This window comes from Serinus canaria, chromosome 4A (genome assembly GCF_022539315.1).
Source record: "Serinus canaria isolate serCan28SL12 chromosome 4A, serCan2020, whole genome shotgun sequence".
NCBI classification, from domain to species: Eukaryota; Metazoa; Chordata; class Aves; order Passeriformes; family Fringillidae; genus Serinus; species Serinus canaria.
In genome coordinates, this window is record NC_066318.1 from 7429197 (window position 1) to 7450112 (window position 20916).

At 50.7% G+C, this 20916-nt stretch overlaps 1 protein-coding gene across 11 annotated transcripts; it reads left to right on the forward strand.

The window, feature by feature from the left end:
• FRMD7 (FERM domain containing 7) lies at positions 1-20673 on the forward strand. 11 transcript variants are annotated; one of them, XR_007777637.1, is made up of 16 exons: positions 1-3813; positions 5260-5306; positions 7026-8950; positions 12869-12973; positions 13321-13363; positions 14572-14650; positions 15290-15387; positions 15530-15644; positions 15813-15960; positions 17223-17318; positions 17589-17752; positions 17983-18051; positions 18148-18223; positions 18362-18697; positions 19477-19632; positions 19782-20673. XR_007777637.1 is itself a non-coding variant. In XM_050974600.1 (16 exons), exons 5-16 carry the CDS (start codon positions 8807-8809, stop codon positions 19394-19396), a joined length of 2172 nt encoding a protein of 723 aa, XP_050830557.1. In that variant the 5' UTR covers positions 1139-2672; positions 3197-3287; positions 3694-3813; positions 5260-5306; positions 7026-8806; the 3' UTR covers positions 19397-20567. The 11 variants fall into 11 exon arrangements, 10 of the variants coding, with proteins under 10 accessions (XP_050830561.1, XP_050830559.1, XP_050830558.1 ...); XM_050974600.1 differs by having other exon boundaries at positions 1139-2672; positions 3197-3287; positions 3694-3813; positions 18362-20567; XM_050974598.1 differs by having other exon boundaries at positions 1139-1309; positions 2580-2672; positions 3197-3813; positions 18362-20567.
• Positions 20674-20916: the final 243 nt, after the last annotated feature.

A 20916-nucleotide genomic window follows, 5' to 3' on the forward strand; every position in this document is an offset into this window, starting at 1 on the left:
AAAAGTGCATCTTCCTCAGGACATACAGTCTTGGCACTGACCTTTAGTACTGCATTTGTAACTAAAGCTGTGCATTAATGGAAAATGGGATTTCAAGTTGAGGAAAAAGTTGATACCTTGGTACCTTCAGTCCTCAGCAGTGTGTCAGCAGGCAAAACCACGTAGCCTGCTTACCACCCCTCCTCCAGCTGAAGCAGCATTAGCCTTATCTTGTAGGTAGGTTTCTGTACTGTTTCTTCTTCCTGCTCACACTTCCTCTGCTGCAATAGAGAAGTAGTTTCCATCTTGAGAGAAAAATGATAGAGAAGAGCAGGGTGTGCTTCTAAGTGATTTTGGGTGAAATGTCTGCTTCCCTAACCAAGCTGAGATGTGAGGGTGAAGCATGCCCTGTTCTCATTAGTGTCACTGAGGGTGGGAGCTGACAGTTTAGGGATCTGCTTTGAGGTGTTACTGTGGGGTTCATTGGTGTGTGAGTCTGACTTCTTGTGTGGTTTAAAAGAAGTCAGAAGGCAGCAACAATACTCCCAATTCCTTATGGCACTCAGTGTAACTAAGGAAGCTGCTTCCTCTTTCCACTTGTAGGTTGGGAAGTGATGTGAGTTAAGCCCCTGTGATTTACACCACTAGTTTGTTTCCAGGTGGCAGTGTAATACAGGCTGGGTTGGGGATTTTAAGGAAGGACATAAGATTGTTCTTTAAGCTATTATCTTTCAGAAGTCTTTGGTGCTGAGAATGAATTCGGTTGCTGCTGCACATAGGTGTGGCAATGTCATGTTGCTCTGTCTGGTTTTGGGGCTGTTTATGTAGTGTTTCATGGCAGCTTTTTCTTTGGTCTACCAGGTCTTGCTCTACAGGTGCCTGCCATGTCCTGCAGCTTCCCCTGTGCAGCCAGAGGACGGGGATGTGCCCCCAGAGCCATCAGAGAGCAGGAGCCAACTGCAGCACTGGCAAGAGGCTTGTCCCTACCCTGCTCCCCCAGCCAGCACGGGTGACACATAACTGTGTCACTGCCCAGGGCAGATCTGGGCCCTGCAGCCCAGCTGGGTGTGCAGGGGTGCAACCCACAGCCACACAAACCCCACCTTGGGCACAGGGACCCTGCCAGGGCGGAGGGTGAGCTGCCGGCCACACCTCGTGTGGAGCTGCACGCTGGCATCTGCCCCGGGAGGCTGGGCTGTAATTACAGTGTGAAACTAGGTGGAAGTGTCTCGTCTTAATTAAAATGAGATCTGGGTTCCAGAGCAGTGCCTGCTGACCCGTGTGAGTTATCAGTGTGGAGAGGCGGCAGCCCGGGCCGTTGCTGTGGCTGGTGAGTCAGGCTCACTCTGGAGGAAACGCCAGCGGCTCCCGGCACTGCGGGTGCGCTCTGTCAGGAGGTGACGTGGCCCGATGTTCTGCGCTCTGAAAGTGAAATAATGTGGGTTTGGGGTGTTTTTCATAGCCACTTTTATCTCTGCCTGGTCAATGCAGCTGCGAGGAGCAGAGAAGGAGGACTCTGAGCTCGGTGCAGAGGTGCTGTCCTGGCAGCAGTGAGCTGGTGCGGCTGAGGGCAGAACTGAGCTGGGCTGGCCCTGCTGATTGCAGGATTGTAGGGGATGAAACTTGTTCTCTATGGAAACAATGTATTTAGAATGGAATCAGCTTCCTTGCCGCTGCTACTGTCCTTCAAAACAAGTTTTCTTCGAGTCCCTCCAAAGGCTCTGGAGCAATAACTGCAATAATTGATGGGAAAGAGTCTCTCATGTTGTAGGAATCTGTGAAATATTCACTCACAGGGGAGGCTTTGCTGCTTGTTTGGTTTGTGGCATGTCTGTGCTCTTTGGTGTTCTGCTGGTTCAGTCTGAGTGTGCTGTGACAGCTCTCTTAGCAGTGCCTTACTTCCTCCTAAGCACATTTCCAGTGATTAGGCTTGCGTGGGATTTGAGACTCAGCGACACTGCCAGTTATGGAGTGACCTCAGTTGTTCTTCCCTGGGAAGAAAAATCCTAACTGTAGCACTTCCCTCCTGGGGGCATATGGGCAAGGGTGTGTTAGAGAGGTGGAGGTGCTTGGACTTGCTTGGAATCAGATGCACCAGCGTTGTAGAATAATTTTGAAATTGGACTTCTTGCATGTAAATAAATAAGCAGACTAGAACTTAACTAACAAAGTTGAAAAATGCTCAGACTTATGAAAAGGATTCATATTTCATACATTTGTGAGACTACAGTGTAACTTGTTTAGTCTTAAGGCTCATGCTTCTACTAAAAGGTTTAATTGGTTTGTAAGTGTAACTCAGTAAAGCAAACAATCTTAGCTTTCTGGGAAATTTCTGGCTTTCCCAGAAATTATTTTTCTCCTGCCACTAGGCTGACTAATTCATACAGTTTTATGTCCTTAGAAGATCTACCTTGACATAACATTTAAATTATTTGGTCAGCCTAGAAAAGAGAAAATACACCTGAAGAGCTACTTGTTTTTTTTTTTTGGGAACTGGCAAGATAGGATGATCAGTCAGTGGCTTGAGATTCATCCTACTGCTGGGACAGTTCTTAGACCTCTATTCTTCAAATTAATGATGATTTTGTGAACTGTAACAGCCTGGCTTCTGTGGGAAAACAAGAAGAATTTAACTGAATTTTCAGAAAGCTGATCTGTGTTGGAAAAGAGAGAAAGCTGCTCACAGAACACATGTAAGTGCTGGAGCAAGTTGCAGCTCTGTGGGGTGGTGAGGGATTTTCTATGATATTGGAATATATATCCTCACTGCTGGAGGAAGGAGTGTGTGAGGAAAGTGTGGCTCCTGCCTCTGTGTGTTGGGCTGTCACGTGGGATTTCTGAAGTCCCTTGCAGGGACCACAGTCACATTACTGGTCTTGTCATTATTTTCCATTTGGTGTTCCAGGAATTAGCACAGCCTTGCCAAATGCTCTGGGTCTAATCTCAGTAATGCAGATGTTTTAATAGGTTAGAAGAAAGATTTTAACTGCTGGGCCTGCCCATTATCAGGCTGTGGTTAGAAGTGCTTGGGTGTCCAGCTGCATTCCTTTCCTTTCAGCTGTCTCTGAAGTAGTTGTCAGCACAGGATCATCCAAATGGCCCCCTCTTGGGACCCAGTTCAATAATCTGGAAAGGTTTTGTGAATGTACCCCTGAGACCTTGGGACAGTCACAATGTAGGAGTGTTTCCTGGTTTTGGAAATGTGTCTGTCTTGTAGCTGCCACCACCTACCAGAAGGTCCTGGAAGAGAAGCCATGAAGTGGGGATCACCTTTGATCACTACAAAAGTACCAAGCTCCCAGCTTCAGGTGGATACTCTCTGTTCTCCTCCACTGCTGTGAAGAGTGGCTTTGACACATCTTTCCCTCTGCTGTGAGCTGTATTCCTGAAATCTGGTGTGCCCTGGTAGGACTGAAGTGTGATAAGGGTCTTTTGGGAAAGAATAAAAAGAAAAGAAAAAGAGTGGGTTAGAGAGGCTACCTGGAAGGGAGGTGTTAATAAAACTCAGGATGAAGATCCAGATGGTGGAATGGGTCTGATCCATTGGCCTGGAGGTACCTGGCCTGATAATTGGCCTGGAGAACATGTGCTTTCTTTGTCTAGGTGTAATTGAGGCTTACTCATCCAGAGTCATTTGTCTTGAGCCAAGAGGGAAACCACATCTGTCATGAAAAGAAGCAGTATAGATCCTTAGAACTCTATCCTTCTCACTAGGATTCACCTGGCATTGCAGACTCCATTTGGCAGCTTCCTCACATGAAGCCATTGGCTGTAGGATCCTTCCTGATGCTCAGCAACAACGTGTGAAAAAGTAAAGGACAGCAAAGAATAAAGGTACCAGCCCAGTGCTGTGCAGTGCTGCACAGGTGTGGTGAGGTGCCTCTCCCCAGCTGCACATCTCTGAATGCTGTGCAGTGCCCAAGTCCTTGGAGGCACCAGTGCTCCTTTGATTCAATACATTTAAGAGGCTTTCTCTTGCTGCATAAATTGCTTTCTCGTGTCTTTGAAGTGACCTGTTTGAATTAAACATCACAGAGTGCTTTTTATATAGCTGTGCCAACAACACAGTGCAACTGGCATATCAAAAATGAGATAAAGTGATCTGGGTATCACCAGAGTCAGGGCAGTATTTAGTTTCTTGCACAGCTTGTGCTCTCATTTGTATTTGCTTACAGCAAGCTGCCTTCTGCAGTCCTAGTAATAGTTTTTACAGAACATGTAAAATCTGAAAAAGGAGGAAAGGTCAGCAATGCCCGTGGGTGCACGCTGGAAAGTGTGATTGCAGGAGTGACCTGCTCATCCCTGCACACCGAGTCCTCCCTGTGTTTGTTGTGGGGCACCACCAACACCACGAGAGGGAGCGTGGAAGCAGCGAGTGGCTCGTCCTGGATGGCCCGGCTCAGAGCGGGGCGGTGCTCCAGCCCTGGCAGCCAAACAGAAAAACAGAACAGAAATGGAAATAAATTCATGTTTCAGGGCTTCTGGACTCCAAAGAATGTTTTGCACCTGGGGTTAATTTGTCTCAGGTGTCTGGAGCTGAAGTTGTGCTTGGAGTCTTTAGTGCATAATCGAGGTTATTTGGGATTTCCTACTCTGTTATTGCAGGTGGGTGAAAAGAGGCACTTACCTTAGCTGCTGAAGCTGAAATAAAAATATAATCACAGGATTTGCTTTAATTCTGTGATTCCTTGAGCATGAGATTATGCACTAATTTTGCCTTGGGTGGGACTGGGGCAAAATGCTGCTGCATAATGTCACCTTCTGATATCAAAATGCTGTTCAGAGAAGTCTTATCCTGCAGTTAAAAGGTTATGGGTGAACCCCACCTAAACACAAAATAAAAAATGCAATTATTTCCATTTTCCAATTATTTCCTATTACTTATGAGTAATGAGTTTCAGCACACTGATGTCAGATTATTTAGCTGATGGTTGGTAAGTAAAATTTGATGAAAATCTAAATCTATCATTATTTATTATATTCAATAAATAGAACAGTTTTGAGGCAGAAATTTTTAGAAGGGCAGGACATGGCAAGTCAGGTCTAACTGTTGAGGTATGTCCAAGATGTAATGTGGAGAAAATGTAACACAATGATAACTGTTAAAGGTTTAAAGGAAGGACCATGTACCTGGACTGTCCCCTACAGGTGTGCCTAAATCTACTCTGGCTTTTCCAGCCTGATCCAGGATTTTTTTCTGCCTCACAATTAAGGGTCTTTCCTAGGACCTAACTCAGATCTTCCCTGCAATTTCTAGCAAATTCTTCTTTTTCTCTTTAGCTTGGAAACACAGCTGGTCCATTCTGAAGTGGCTCTGCATCAATCAGGTGATTGTTGTTCCTTTCTTGTCCTTTTGTGTTAACAAACTCAATTTTTTCAGGCTTTTTTTTTTTTAATACTTTTTAGGGGGTATATTTTATAAAAATTTTAAAGCAACTGTGTATAAGCTGAGAGTGAAGCCATTCCTCCTGGAAGGGCAGCAGGAATGTGGTAGGTACCCTATTCTGGATAGAAATGTCCCTGTTTACAGTGCTGGTGCCATGCCTTGGGTTCATTCACCAGCTGGGATAGCCTGTGGGTCTGGAGCTGTTCAGAAGGATTTTGGCAGTGCCAGAGCCTGCTCACAGCAATGCAGCCAAGAGCTGGGCTGCTCCCTGGCCCTGCAGCTGAGGAAGTTATGGCTGGGTGAGGAGGGAGAGTGGATGTTCTCCTTGCAGCTCCAGCTGAGGAAGGGGAGGTGAAATGTGAGTGTATGAAAGGTCACAGCTGAGCAAAGTCCTCCTGGGTGAGTCCTGCCTGGCATTTCAAGTGTGCATTTCTGTCTGCTCAGCAACGAGCTGGGTGTGGGTTCTTGCCTCTTGGACTGTGGTGTTTAAAATCCCCTGGCATGTCTCTATTCAATGGTTTTATCTATACATCTCAATTTCATTTCCTCTAAGCCAAATTTGAAGATAAACATGACAAATTCTAAGGGACAGCAATGCACAGTGATGCAGGGGTACCATGTTATGTCCCTTCTCTGCCAGAGTTTGTTCTCTCACAGCCTGCTCCTCTCTCAGGAGGCAGTGGGGAGGTTTGGGGCATTTCTTTGCCCAGCCTCAACCCCAGCCCAGGACAGCAGCTCTGCACTGGCTGGCTCACTGCCCAGTGACAATGGCTCACCCTTCCAGGAGGCTCTGCAGGGTGTAGCTGCAGTGCTCAGCTCTCTGCCCTGTCTCTGCCCTCGCTCCAACAGGGAACAAAGGAGAAATGCCCAAACATTTCTCCTTGGGAAAAGTGGCAGCAGGGTTAGGGAGGAAGGAAACTTCATTTCCTGCTCTGCTCAGTCCATCCCAGCAGGCTGCAGGGTGTTTGAGAGGCTGAAGAAGACCCTGAGCCAATGCATCCAGCCTAATATAGGGTCAGATGCACTTGGTGGAGGAAAGTCCTTCCTGGGAGAACTAGTGCACTGGAGGATGGTGCTAGCAGGGTGCAAAGTATTTAAAATCAAGGGCTGAGCTGGCTGAGCAAGGAGCCCTGAAGCAGAACTCACTCCACTGTGCTGCTGCTCAGGCCCCTCTGTGCTCTGGTGCTGCTGCTTGGGGTCCCCTCCCCACCTGCCACTATGGCTGTGCCTGCCCCTCATGGGTTCTGTGCTTTCCTGCACCATTTTCACATTTTCCCTGCCCCTGTAGATAAGGAGGACATACATACCAGGCTGGACTTTGGCATTGGCTCAGGCCAAGAGCCAGAATTTCTCCTGGTGCTCCCGTTGTGTGCTGCTCCAGCTGGCCCCCAAGTCACCTCAGATCTGAGAGAGGTTTCTCATCTGCTCAGACAGCAACAATCTCCATGCCCCAAGCAAACCTTGCTTGTCCCACATCTCTTCTTGCTGTCCTTCAGTGTCCTATCTCAAAAAGCTCTTGTTAATGTAGTTTGATCCTGTTTGCTGGCTCCATGCTGTGTCCATGGATAGCTTTATAGTGGCCAGAGGTCCTGTCTGACCCAACACAGCCTTATTCCTTCATAGTAAGGTAATGAAATAAACCCTTTTCTTCTGCCCACAGCCCGACTGGAAGGTGCCCAGCTTCCAACAGCATCTGTGGAGTCCAGGATCAGTGCCCTGGCATGCCAGGAGAGCCTGTAGCAGAGAGACTTTGCATCCTCTGGGCTTTGGGGGCTCCTCTATTGCACCCCCACACATTCCTCCTGCCAGGCCAGTGTCCCCACTGTGCTCCCAGTGTGAAGCTGTGCCTATGATCTGAGAGTCACTCACAGGAGAGCTGCTCCTCTCCTTGTGCCTGTCAATATTTGACAGCACAAACATTTTAAGCTGCAGAGGGAGAGTGCACTCAGCCCCCCCCAGATGGTTTGTATGTGATGCTGCCCTTCTGTGACACAAAGAGCTCAGACCCCAGGGCCACGTGCAGAGCTGCAAATTTGGTCCTTGACGTGGGGCTGGCACAGGGGGCACAGCCATCCCCTCCTGGAGCACAATGGACTCAGCTGATTTGTGGAGCAGCTTCATGGGGAAAAGCAGGTTGGCTTTGATTTTCAGGCTCCTTTTTGTCTTGGTTAGCAGAGGATTTACACATTTTTCTGTGCAAAAAAAGCTCTATGGTCTTTTTCTCCGCACTGCAGCAGAGATGACAAGGTATTATGTTGCCCTGATGGCCTCTGTCTTGACATCCTCAGGAATATTTGGGAAGTGTAAAAGAGGTTGTGGCAAATGGTCTGGAGTGACTTACAGTGGAAGTTTCAGTAAAAAAAGGCGAGGGAGCACCAAGCAAAAGTCTCTGCAGCACTAAATGTGAGTTCTGTGTTTGCTGAGCCATGTTTCTGTCACTCTGGGTCCCACAGGATCCTGTGTGGTTGTGACATTTTCCAGCAGCAATAATGATCCCCTATGCCAGTCCAGTGCCTTTGGCACTGCTCAGTGCATTTATTTCTGAAAGTGGGGGCTCCTGCCCAAAGGTGCTTTCACCCAGAAGCTCAGTGAGGTGGTCTCTGATGGGTGAGAGGAGCCAGAGGGGTCAGAGAGCTCCTCATGGCCCTGCCCACCTGGGGCAGAGGAGCAGCACAGGCATCCCCAGGCACCCAGCAGCCTGGGCTGAGCTGAGCTCTGAGGGTGGGGGGTGGCTCTGGCACTCCCAGCATGAGCTGATGAGTGGGGACATGGGCTTTTCAGATTTGAACTGGGAGCCAGGTTGTCTCCAAGGCTTGTGAGACTTCACTAAGCTATTCAACCAAGGTGTGAGCTGGGAATTAGGAGCAGGTTCTCCTCTGCCTCTCCAGGAAAGACTCACAACTGGTTTCGAGTCCAGCTGGAAACATTTTCCAGTCTCTGGTGAAGTCCATCAGCCCATCCACACATCACTCAGTGGACAGGACATGATCTGCCCACCCCATGGAGCCAGCACAGCTGCCAGCCAGCTGACCAGAGCAGAGCAAGGGTGACACTCACTGCTGGGTGACTTTGGCAGGAGAGATGCTCAGCTCTTCTCCCATGACCCGTGGTACCAAGCGTGGGCTTTGCCCTCTCATTGCTCACCACCAGCTGTAAGAGCTGAGCATTTATCTCAGCCCCATTACTGCCAATCTCCCCCCTATTAATAAACCCATAATTCACAGGCAGAAAACATCTTTTATTGCAATGGTGACATTTAAAGCAAGGGAGGTATTGGTTTTTGGTTTGGTTTTTTTGTTGTTGTTCTTGTTGTCGTTTTGGGGTGTTTTTTTTGGTTTTTTTGGTTTTTTTTTAATTAGTTTCTTGTCAGTCAGCTTGTTTGCTCCAGCCTCTGCTCCACATCTGTGAGTGCAGCCTTCTCCATCCAACTGAGAGGGAATTATGTGTGCAAGAGGAGTCAGGGCTCCCTTCCCAGCTCACATTGCTAGCACTGCTGTGCCTGCTGCACACCCAGCTGCCTGCCCGAGGATGCTGCACCTGAAAGTCCAGTTCCTGGATGATTCCCAGAAGATCTTTGTAGTTGATGTAAGTGGGTATCATATTCTTACTGATCTTTTAGTGTTAATTATTCAATCATTGCTGTTCTGAAGGATTGCATAGTCTTTGATAGCTTCTTGTTTTCAGCTTTAAAAAACCCAGCAAACAAACAAGAAAACCAATCTCAAATTCAAAATGAGGCTTTCTAGAACTAATTGGTAAGTGTTTTTGGTATCAGCATGCTCCTGTGCTCCCCTGTTATTGGCATTATTTATGAAAAAGGAGGAATGGCTTTTACTTACCTGATGTGATCTTTAGTAAATCAGTTAATATGAAGTGATGGTCTTGACAAGTGTTGAGTTCTCTCATTTGTCTGGCTGCCAGTGTAAACATTCAGCAAGGAAGAAAAGTCTGGGAACAGAATAAAAATAGCATATTTGTCCAAGTTACCCCTGTTGAGAAACATCTGCACACATCTTCTCCGGGGCATTCAGCTGAAAAAGAAAACTGTGTGGTTTTGTGAATAGCTGAGGAAAAAAACTCACTCTATCTTATTTTCTGCATGGCAGAAACACATTGTGATTAATAATTCACATTTAAAAAAGGCTAGCTCTGAACTAGGTTTAAAATATTAAGAATTAATATCTATGGTGTTAGATTTATGCATATGTGTGTAGATAAATGAAAGCAGGTATGTCATGACTGTGTGTTAGAAGCATCTTTTTACAAGTGTGTTTGCACATTTACTGTTGGTTAGGGTTTAATAATCACAAGAGCTAATTGAATTAGCTAATTCAAGTAGATTTGTTCTAGTACTTACCTGCATCTCCTGTGGGAGCAGAGTGTTTAATATAAAGTGGGTTTTTTTTCAAGTTCTGTTGCTTTTCTTCTACTGTTCTCTTCGTGGTTTACAGCACAGCCTGAGAACTGCTCTCTCAATGCACAGCTCCATTTCTTTGTGACAGTATTTTGCACAAAAGAGGATTATAAAGCAATTCCGTGCCTTGACACAGGTTGGAAGTTGTTTGATTTAGTTTAATTAATCTATCCTAGTCCAGGAGTCAGCTTAAAAATGAGACTAGTCATTTTAAAATGCCTTCCCCTCCTCCCCCCACTGATTAGATCAGGTCGTAGTGAGACACAATTCAAAAGATGCTTCTGCTACAACGTTGCTGCATTTTTTTCCACCTCTGTTTTCTTATTTGCTCAAAACACAGCACTATAGCTCTGCACGACATGTTATTGCAGCAAATAGCTTCCATTAGAGGAACTCCTGGTCATTTCCTTTTTTAGCATGGAATGGTATTGGAAACCCCTTTTAGGCATTTCATGCATTTGCTGCTGCTGTGTGGGTACAATAAATGAGTAGCTGAATTAGTGACTTCTCCAGTATAAAAGGAGTGCTTTGGGCTAAGTTTTGAGCAGATATTTTAAGCAACTCTTCCTAAACCCCTCCTGACTTTGGAAAGCTCTTTTGAATGAGAAGTACTTCAGTCTAATGGGAGGGAAAGGACAAAAGAGGGAAAACACAGAGGGCCTGACTGTCCCTGCACCTCACACAGTGTAAACATCTCCACCTGCCTCACGTGGGTGTCACAGCTGCTGGCATGTGCAGCAAGGTCTCCTTCCCAGGCTGCTTGCAGGAGAACAAGTTCCTCTGCTGGTGCTGGGTGCTGACCCAGGAAGGCTTCTGCCTCCATCTGCATCAGCTGGGACCACTGAGTTCCTTCAGGTGATTCCTGGGATAACAGGTCTGAGCCCTTAGGGGAGGGAGGGCAGAGAGGGGCTTGGCACATCTCTGAATGTCCCCACTGTGCCCTCCCTGCTGATCACCCCATGGCCGGGCCTGGGATGCTGTGGGCAAACCAAACAAGCCCAGAAAAACTAGCTGCTGAGGCTGAGTGAAGGACAGAGTCTGCTGTGGTCATGTGCTCCCTGTAAAGCTGGGAATTCCTTGCCAGGAGGTGTGTGGGCCTGGTGGCAGAGGAGTGAGGGCACAGGGAAGCTGGTGGCTTTAGGTGCATGACCCTCTGTGCTGATAGGGCAGCCATTTCCCAAGGTGGTGGGAGAAAATCACACCAGATCCCATGGGCTGTTGCTCACCCCTAACAATGGACCTGGTGTAGCAGCCTGTCTGATGGGAATGCTGCAGAAATGGGCTTTGCCTTTGGGCTGCAGGTGCTGCCAGAGTCCCTCTGGGGACATGGGGGGTGTGTGTGTGTCCCGTGTGCTGCACAGGCTGCTCTCTGCCCCTGGAAGTGCCCCTGGCTTTCTGATTCTGCTCACAGTCCCAGATGCTTTCAGTGAGGAGTGAAGGGCAAGTGCAGCCTCTTCTTTTCACCTTCTGCTCTGGGGTTTCTGCCTGTGGGTGCTCACCTGGCCCTGCATCACTGCCAGAGGCACCTGTGGGCTGGGACATGGCACAAACAGCCCCACGTGCCATTCTTGTACCTTGCACTGTGCTCCCCCAGCACAGACCCCACTGCCCTGGTGCAGTGCAGGGCTGATGCTGCTGAGCACCACTGTGCTGGAGGAAGCACAGCCCTCAGCACCCCAAAATCCAGGACAGGACACCTGTAAGCAGCACTCTACAAGAGAAAGGCTCTGCTTCCAAAGCAGCCCCTGCAGCTGCAGGGCTGTGACTCCCAGCAGGTTTTCCTGGGTTTGGGGCTGCTCCTGTCCTGTGGTGCCTGCCCTGGGCAGTGCTGGCCTTAGAGCAGAGTGGGTCACTCCCAGCAGACATATGGTAGGTAATAACCCAGTAAGAAATGCTTGTCTTTCCTGGCTGCCTGACAAAGGCCAAGGCCTTTCATGCTAGAAAATTCTAGCTCGGAAAAAAAACATTTATAATTTTTTTAATTACCCTTGTGATCCCGTAATTTTGAGGGGAACTGGGAGTGCTGCAGAGCCAATGCTGTTATTATGCTATCACTTTTCTGCAGCCTTTCAGCACAGAGCCAGCAATTTCATCCCAGGAGAAGCCCTGAAAGGTGGTTATTAGTGTGCATCACCACCAGCAGCCAGGTCCCTCCCATCCCTGCTGGGGACAGCCACTGCCACAGGGAGCTGCAGCCTGTCTTCCCCTCCATCACCCACATGTGATAATTTAGCAGCTGTCTAACCTGGCCTCTCTGCTCCAGCCTGCTTTTGCAATCACCATTACTTCTTTTTGGTCTGCTTTTCACAAGCTGATGAAGGCATGTCAGGGTTTTGTTGGGGTGGGTTGATGCCATTTTAATTTCTGGTGCTTTCTGGAGCAATTTCCAGAGTCAGGGGCCTCCAGGTTTGTTCTCCAGCCAGGTCATACAGCCTGGCAACAAGTCAAGAAAACACCCTCCAAGTGTTTCTGTTTACTGGGAATAACTACAGCCTGGCCTCCCTTATCAGCATGTAGCAGCTCTTAATTCACATTGCTAAAGCCCAGGGATGACTCAGAGCCCACGGCCCAGGATCTCTGGTCCTGTTGCTGTTAATTACCAGGAGCCATAATAGCAGCTCAGCCCCAGCTGTTGGGACACACAGACTCACTGCACAGGTTTGAGGGCTGCTCCCGTTGGCTCTGAATTCAGCACGTTTGCCATGGCTGTCCCTGGTTCAGGCAGGTGCTTGTCCTGGGGATCACTCACTGGTCTGCCAGGGACAGAACTGCCCAGACAGTGGTAGTTGTGAACAGTGAGTCAAAACATGGTTTATTTTTGCTTGCTCTCCTTTCTGGTTTCTGTTCCTTAATAAAGGAGAGAAGTGATGGGGAGGAATCTGATTTCCAAAAGCAGGGAGCACAGCATGCAGTTGTCCTGTTGCACAGGCTGAAGCCAACAGCATTTTTTGAGTAATATTTTGCTGCTGTGTGGTCAGGAAAGGGGTGCAGGAAGGGAGCTGAAACTTCCCCCCAACTCTCTGAAATCCCATTGCTGCTGCTGTCAGCATTGCCTAACCTGCTGCTTCTGTGCTGTGTTTGTTTGCTAGCAAAAATCCTGTGGGAAAGGGCTCTTCAACCTCACCTGCAGCCACCTCAACCTCGTGGAGAAGGAGTATTTTGGGCTGGAGTTTCACAGCCAGGCTGGGAACCAGGTGAGTGCAGCTGGCAGTGTGGGCCCCTGGAGCTGCCAGTGCCTGCATGGCTGGGGATTGTCAGCACCTCCCAAAACTCCAAATGGAAAATTAAATAGAAAGTTTTGCCATGATGGCAGGAAAGCCCTGAGAATGGGAGTTAGGAGGGGAGCCACAAGCCCCAGTGCTATGTGCAGCTCATGGGATCCACCCAAGGCCATCCATGTGGCACTGCCCAGCAGGACACTTGTCACAGCAGCCAAGCTGGCCAGCATTTTCAGGCTGCATTCCACCAGGCTGCTGCTGCTGCTTTTATTCCCCATCTCTTGTGCTGTTTATTTACCCAGCTCTTCTTTGCCTTATTTCAGGTCTGGTTGGAGCCACTAAAACCCATAACAAAGCAAGTGAAAAGTAAGTATTTCTAGAGTAGAATTCTTATAAATCATTACCAGTGAGAGTTTAGCACAGACACATTCATGCAGTGCTGTTTCTGGGGGACAGGATCTCTGGCTTCCAGCACTTAACCAGGCTCATTTTAGAGGGTGAGGCTGGGCAAGGACACCTCAGTCCCTACAAAATCCCACAGAAACACCACTGCCTTTGCAATCTGGTATCTGCACCATTTTGGGCTGGAGCTGTTAATAATCTGACAGCTTGGCAGAGGAGCAGGGTGGCTGAGTGCCTGTGTGGCCGTGCTGGCAGTGTGACAGGCACTGCTCCTGCTTGTCCTCCTTTTCCCTTTGCAGCTCAGAGTGGCTCAGGCACCTGCCTGAGGCAGGGTCCCCCCTCTGCCCTGCAGTTCCTCCCCAGCCCCACAGAGATGCTGCAGAGCCTGACCTGAGCTCAGGCCCAGCCTCCTGTGCCATGGCCATGACCAGTGTTTGTTAACTCAGTGCTGCTCCCAGGCCTCTCTCCATCCCCACAGTGTTCTCCCCAAGTACACGATGGCTGGGAGGTGACTGAGCTTGGGGCCATGACCCCAGCCAGGCTGCAGAGCAGGGTTTGCATGAATTCCCTGAAAGGGGAAAGCCTGATGAGGAGCCTTCCCTTTCTGGTGCACCACGAATGGAATTGTTGCAGGCACCTATTTCCTTTCCCTTCTGGCCTGTCCCTCTGAGCCATCCCAGGGTGTTCTGTCACAGTCAGTGCTTGCATAATTGCCTCCCTCCCTTCACACATTTTGCCTTGGGCTTGGCTGCTTGTTCTCACTCATCCCACAAAAAACCCTTTGCCCAGTCAGCCTCCCATGGAGCTGCTGCATCCCAAGTGCTTGGAGGGCTGAGTTTAACACACAGCCCCAGTGATGGCAATTACACCAAGGCTCTGCCCATGCTCCCTGGCAACATTGCATGGAAACCCCCTCCAACAGGGATTTTTGCAATTTAAAGAATTGCTGGGACATTTTTCTCTTTAGTATTCTTTAGATATCCAAATCTCTGTTTGTATTCATTGGTAATACTGGGGGCCTGGGCAGGCTGGTTTTGGGGGGGCAGGCTGTAGTCCCTGATTTGTAAGGGTCCAGATAATTTACTCTGTAAGGAGGCAGCATGTGTGAAGAGAGTTGTAAATGTTCTCAATAGACATGTAAAAGAAAACTTATGAAGATGTTGTGTTTTAAGATCCTAAGGAGGTTCTTTTCAAATTTATGGTGAAATTTTTCCCAGTGGACCCCGGCCAACTGAGAGAAGAACTCACCAGGTACAGTGCTTGTTTTATTATTTTCTTACCACACAGTTCTGTGTTTTTGCAGTGTGTTAATTCTTTATCTTCATCCACCCCAGCCTGTCTGTGTGCAGTGGTTATCCCAAGTATTACACTTTACAGAACAAAACCAGAGAATATCTCTTTTGATCCTGTTTTTAAACACAATCCACTTGAAGGATCAGCTGTCTTATGAGGCTGCAATTTGTTTACTGCCAAACACTTTAGCAGTTGGGCACAGAATCTGACTGCTCAGTCTAGCTCCTGCCTCAAGCAGTGTTCTGAGAGAAAAACTTTAGTTTTATTTTTAAAAATGACATTGTTAGCTTCTACAATTTTAGAGAAAGCATTGCCAACAGGGACTAAGAATAAAACCAAGACAGTGCTTCTGCAGAACGTCAGCCCCAAGAGAGGCAAATGCCCTCCAAAACAGAAAGGAATGTTAATTTTGAAATCTACTAACGAGCAGGGATATGTTGGTCCTACTGGTGCCCAGCTGCAGCCTTCTGCAGGGGCTGCATGCTCATCCTGTGACCCTGTGGCTGTGCATCCTATGACATTTGGGAACAGGCACGGCCCTCGTGGCTCAGCCCAGTACCCAGCTCCCCCCAGGGCATGCTCCTGTCCCCTCCACAGGTACCTCTTCACCCTCCAGATCAAGAAGGACCTGGCGCAGGGGCGGCTGCCCTGCAGCGACAAGAGCGCGGCGCTGCTCGTCTCCCACCTGCTGCAGTGTAAGGGCAAGAGAGGGCCAGCAGGGCCACACCTGCAGGGCCAGGGGCCCTTCCCTGGGGACAGGCTTTGGCTGAGCAGCCAGGGCTCCCCTCTGCACCGACCCCTCACAGCCTAATCCATGCTCTCCCCGTGTCCCCAAAGCCGAGCTGGGCGACTTCCACGAGGAGACAGACCAGCAGCACCTGGCCACGCACAGGTACCTGCCCAACCAGGAGTACCTGGACAACAAGATCATGCACTACCACCGGAGACACAGGTAAGGGCTGCTCACAAACCCCCGATGGACCTCTGCTGGCACGATGTTCCCATCAGCAGGCAGGGCTGGCAGTGGGGTGGGTGTGATGCCAACCTGTGCGCCCACAAAGCGTCTTTTTTCAGCCCATTTCAGCATCTCCCTTCTCACTCCTGTCCTTCCTGTCTCCAGAGGGAAGACGCCGGCCGAGTCAGACGCTCAGCTGCTGGACGTGGCCAGGAAGCTGGAGATGTACGGGATCCGCCCGCACCCCGCCAGCGACGGCGAGGGGACACAGATCAACCTGGCTGTGACACACACAGGGGTGCTGGTGCTGAGGGTGAGCCCAGATCAACCTGGCTGTGACACACATGGGGGTGCTGGTGCTGAGGGTGAGCCACAGATCAACCTGGCTGTGACACACATGGGGGTGCTGGTGCTGAGGGTGAGCCACAGATCAACCTGGCTGTGACACACATGGGGGTGCTGGTGCTGAGGGTGAGCCCAGGGCTCAGGGGTGGCCTCTCCAGCTGGAGGTGACCCTTCTCCCCTTTGAGCACCCTAAACTCTCCCAAATCCTACAAGAGGGCCCGTGTTCCACAGGCCATGGGGTGAAGGGGATGCTGTAGGGCTCAGCCCCACGCCCTGAGTGCCACTGAACGTGCCCCAGCTCTGCTGGCCCTTGTCCCACGAGCGTGGTGGCCGTGTGAGCAGCACAGGTTCCATGGCTGTGTCACATGTGCTCACTGTGTAATCTTTCAGCGAAAATAGCCCCCCACGTCTGTGCAATTACATAACGCTGTAATCACGGCCGAGCTGTGCAGTAAATACAGACTTCCTCTAGCCAGCATGGGGCAGTGCTCTGCTCCCACACCAGCTGATTTCATCCTGGGAACATCTTGTCACAGCAAAAAAAAAAAAAAAAAACAAACCCAAACATAAAACCTAGCTGTGGGTCTGCTGTTGGTAATTAGTGCTGCCAGACCTGGTTATTTATTCAGAGCCATAAACACCCCTCACGCATGATTAGAGCATCTGTGAGCCCATTAAAATCTGGGCTCTTGCAGAAAGCTGAGAGGGTCCTGGTGCCACAGAGTGCAGTAACATGTTTTTTCCTGGTTCTGCCATGTGGCTGCATCTAACCTTGTGCAAAATGATAACAGAGTCATTAAAGTGTGCTTGCAGCCTGCTTAAACCAGATTTAAAGGTGTGGGGGTGAGCTGAGCACTGCTACACTTCCCAGCAAGGGAGGGGAGAATATTATTTATTTGGGGCACTGATTCTGCCTTAACTCACATGACACTTGAGCTGGCACAGAGAGGACTCCCTGCCTTAACCTCTCTGAGGCTTGTCTGGGGATCTTGGACTTTTGCAAAGAGCTTCAGCAGGCAGAATTAAGCCCTGAACCTCAATTTCTACTTGTAGAACCAGCTGATGGAGAGTCAAACACCAAGCCCCTGCACCCTTTCCCCAGACCCCAGCAGCTCCAAAAGCTGCACTGGAGTCTGATGCAGTGTCCTGTGAGCTCAGGCCTTGGCCCACTGCATTTCTGTATTTATAGGTTGCCCCATCCAGCTGTAATTGCTGTGTTTGTCCTTGCAGGGCAATACAAAGATCAACACCTTCAACTGGTCCAAAATTCGCAAACTGAGTTTCAAGAGGAAGCATTTTCTCATCAAGCTCCATGCAAACATCTCTGTAAGTACCATGCCACAGGCAGCTGCTGGGCTCGGGAGCAGACAGCTGTGGATGAAAGGTCAGCCACCCAAGTCCCCAGTTTTGAGTAAAATCCATTCCTGCTGCTCATGATGGTGCTCCTTCTTGAGGGCTACTCCTGTGTCCCCAGCGAGATGACAGTGCACTGCCTGGAGCCACTGACAGCCCATATGACCCTTGGGGGATGAGGAGGGCACATGGCAGAGCTTGTGCTGTGCTCCTGAGCCCGGCTGTCCTGTCTGTGGCACACAGGCGCTGTGCAAGGACACGCTGGAGTTCACCATGCTCAGCCGGGACACCTGCAAGGCCTTCTGGAAGACGTGTGTGGAGTACCACGCCTTCTTCAGGCTCTCTGAGGAGCCCAAGTCAAAGCCCAAAGCCCTTCTGTGCAGCAAAGGTTCCAGCTTCCGCTACAGGTAAATTCCATGGGGAAATCCAACCTGCTGGGGCTGGGAAGGGCCCGGGGATGGCTCCGAGCCTCCCTTTTATGTCAGCCCTGTCTGAATCCCTGTCTGAGAGGGTAATAACACTACTGGTCCTGGAGAGCCCCCTGCCTCAGTCCTGCTGCATCCCCTCACAAGGGGCACACGGCCTGCCCAGGGCTGGGGCTGATGGTGCTGCTCACTTTTCTCCCTCCATGCTGCAGTGGCAGGACTCAGCGGCAGCTGCTGGAGCACAGCAGGAAGGCTAAGATGAAGAGCCTGCCCTTCGAGAGGTACCGGGGGCATGGAGGGGGAGAGGTGCTTGAGGGGACTGGGGAGAGGGGAAGGACCCTCTTGGCCATACATCCACCCTTGCTCTTGTCCTGCAGGAAACACTACACATCCCGCTACGATGAGAGGCAGTGCCGCTCCTCCCCGGACCTCCTGACGGATGTATCAAAGCAGGTGAGTCCCCATGGCATCAGCAACAGCTCTGTGCCAGGGCCTTGGCATTGCTGCCCCAGCTGGAGGAGCTCAGCTGGAGGCCAAACCAGACCCTCAGCTCTGGGTGCTCCCTTCCAACCCGCTCTGTGCCCTGCCCAGGTGGAGGAGCTGCGCCTGGCCTACGGCAGCCGGGGCTCCTACCATGCCAACGGAGTGCACGGCTCCGAGCCCACCCTGGACAGCCGGCGCCGCAGCTCCACCATGGAGGTGACGTTTGCTGCTGAGCTGGAGCGCTCCAAGCCCGAAGCATTCCCCACCTTCCTGCCCCACTCCAAGAGCTCATCTGCCTTCCCCGTGCTCTACGCTGAGCTGGAGATGGAGCGGGCGTGGGAGCCCATCGACCTGTTCGGAGCCAGGAATCCCTTGACATCCTTCCGGCCCCACCACCAGTTTGCTGGGAACAGTAAAAGCACCTCTGTGGGCAACATGCGGGAGGTGAGTGCCCGGCAGCTGGTGTACACGGATGTGCCCTGTCCCCTGCCCGTGGTGGCCCCGGCCCCCCCTGTGCTCTTCTATCTGGACAGGGCGCTGCAGCCCCCATGCCCTGCACTGGCCCCTGGCGAGGACACAGCAGGACTGGCTGGTGCCAGCGGTCCTGTGGCAGCAAAACCCCCTGGGCAGAGCCCGAGCGGGGCCCAGGCTGGGCAGCTCCATGGCGAGGCTGCAGGCACGGCCACGGGCACGAGCATGGCGGGGGAGAGCAGGTCACTGGCTCGCTCCTTCCATTACGGCCTTCAGGAGCAGCCTCCCAAGCGGTCTTGGAGCCAGTCGGACATGAAGACCATCCGCTTCCCCTACGGCTCTGAGTTCAGGCCCCTGGGGCCGTGCCCTGCTCTCAGCAGTCGCAAAGGAGGTGTTTTTTGGCACGTCCCAGCCCAGCAAGGGCTGGCTCCAGGGCTGCGGCGCTGCCCCGAGCGCTACCTGGGCAGCAGCACCGAGTCCAGCGACTCGGACCCGGAGCTGCTGGCCGCCGAGCACTGCTCCCTGTACGGCCGCGTGCTGCGCTCGCCCATGGCCCGCGTGCGGCTCTCCTCGGGCAGCCTCCAGCTGGATGAGGAGGATGAGGAGGTGTCCTTTGCCACCAGTGCTGCTGAAGAGAGGATCTCCAGAGGGGCCTCCAAGTATTTCACCTAGGTGCCTGACACGGGCCAGAGGGAGCAGAGGTGGCTGGTGCTGACCCAGGGTCAAAGAATGGTGACACTCTTCGTTTGCAGGTCTGCTTACAGCTTATGAAACATTGATGGGATCGTGTTGTGTGAGTGCTCTTAGCTATAGAGGATGTGTTAATGGACATCAGGGGTGTGTTCAGAAGTTTTCAAGCCCTGCACCACACTTGGAAGCTGGTTTGTCTCTGCCCCACACTTTCAGAGGTGGGTCTTGCTTCAGCCAGAGATCTCCTAAAGCCCTGCTAAGCTTCTATGTCCTGCCCAAGCTGATCTTGGAGCTCTGCTGCTGGAGTCTTCATTGAGGGGGAGGGAGAGACTTCTCACAGAATAATTTCAGCTGCTGCTTTTCCCAGCTGCAGGGTGGCACACTGGAGGGAAGGGTGTTTCAGGCCCTTTTGGAAAGGAGCAAGATCTTCATGGGAGTCTGCTCTCAAGCTGATGCTGTGTGGACAGGACAAAACCCCAGCATAGAGCCCGTCTCCTCCCTCTCACCTCCCTCCAGTGCTGCAGGGAGTACCTGGCACTTGAAGACAAAGCTCTGTGTGTGGCTGTCTTCCCGTTGGCCAGTTCAGAGATTATCCTTCTCCAGAAATATCTCAGGAGTGCTTGTCAAGCTTTAGAAGCACCCCATGGTGAGCACTGGGAAGTGGGTTCACACTCTCTAACTGTGCTTTGCTTAGTCACATCAGCCATCAACTCCCAGTACCTCCATGCTCTGCTTAAATCTGAGGGAGAGAGATATGTAAGGGGGTTCTTTGGGGTCCTTTGCTTCCCCAGATCAGCCCTCAGTTAAACAGCATGGGAAAAAAAGATTTCAAGAGCAGGTAGGAATGGAACAAGCAGCTTCTTGGAAGAACTTTTATTTTAAAAACTGCTGCCCTAAACGTACATGAACTCTACTCGTAAATCTTGAGAATGATGACACCTCCATAAGATTTTAGTGGGGGGATCTTGAAAATTTTCTTTAAGAACAATGCTTTAAGTCTTTGTAGGACATGATTTTAAGCAGGGAGACAGCCCAGAAAAGCCATGGCAGAGAACCACTGCAGCCTGCTAGAAGGATTTCAGAAATGAAGAAAGAAGTGGGCTTATGGGTCCTGCTCACTCTGCATGTTGCTGTCCTTTGGTTTGGGAGGTGGACAATAAAAAACAGTTGTTCACACTGGAGTTTTGAGTTCCTCCTTCTGCCCTGTGAAATCTGCATGCCCAGTCCTGCAGGCACCCCCCAGCACACCTTGCCCTGTGCCTCGCAGCTCAGGAGGTGCTCCCAGGAGCTGGTTTCCTTCTCCTGCTCTCCTGCCTCGCCTCCTCTGTGCCTTTGCTGTCCCAGCAACTGGGGAGACTTGTGGAGATCCCTGAAGGCTGCTGAAAACAGCCACATTCTTGGTTGGTTGCCCGAAGAAATGCATTAGTCCAACAAGTGAGTACATTGTAAGGTTTGCTTCTGCTCCTAGTTAGCCTGTGCTGACACTGGGGGCTGCAGTGATC

Bases quoted from the DNA above. Each gene is read 5' to 3' on its own strand.
- FRMD7 (XM_050974599.1), top strand. From the start codon at position 8,807: ATGTGTGCAAGAGGAGTCAGGGCTCCCTTCCCAGCTCACATTGCTAGC. The intron at 15,961-17,222 runs GTGAGCCCAGAT...TTGTCCTTGCAG, and splicing joins CAGGGGTGCTGGTGCTGAGG to GGCAATACAAAGATCAACAC. The intron at 18,224-18,361 runs GTGAGTCCCCAT...TGCCCTGCCCAG, and splicing joins TGACGGATGTATCAAAGCAG to GTGGAGGAGCTGCGCCTGGC.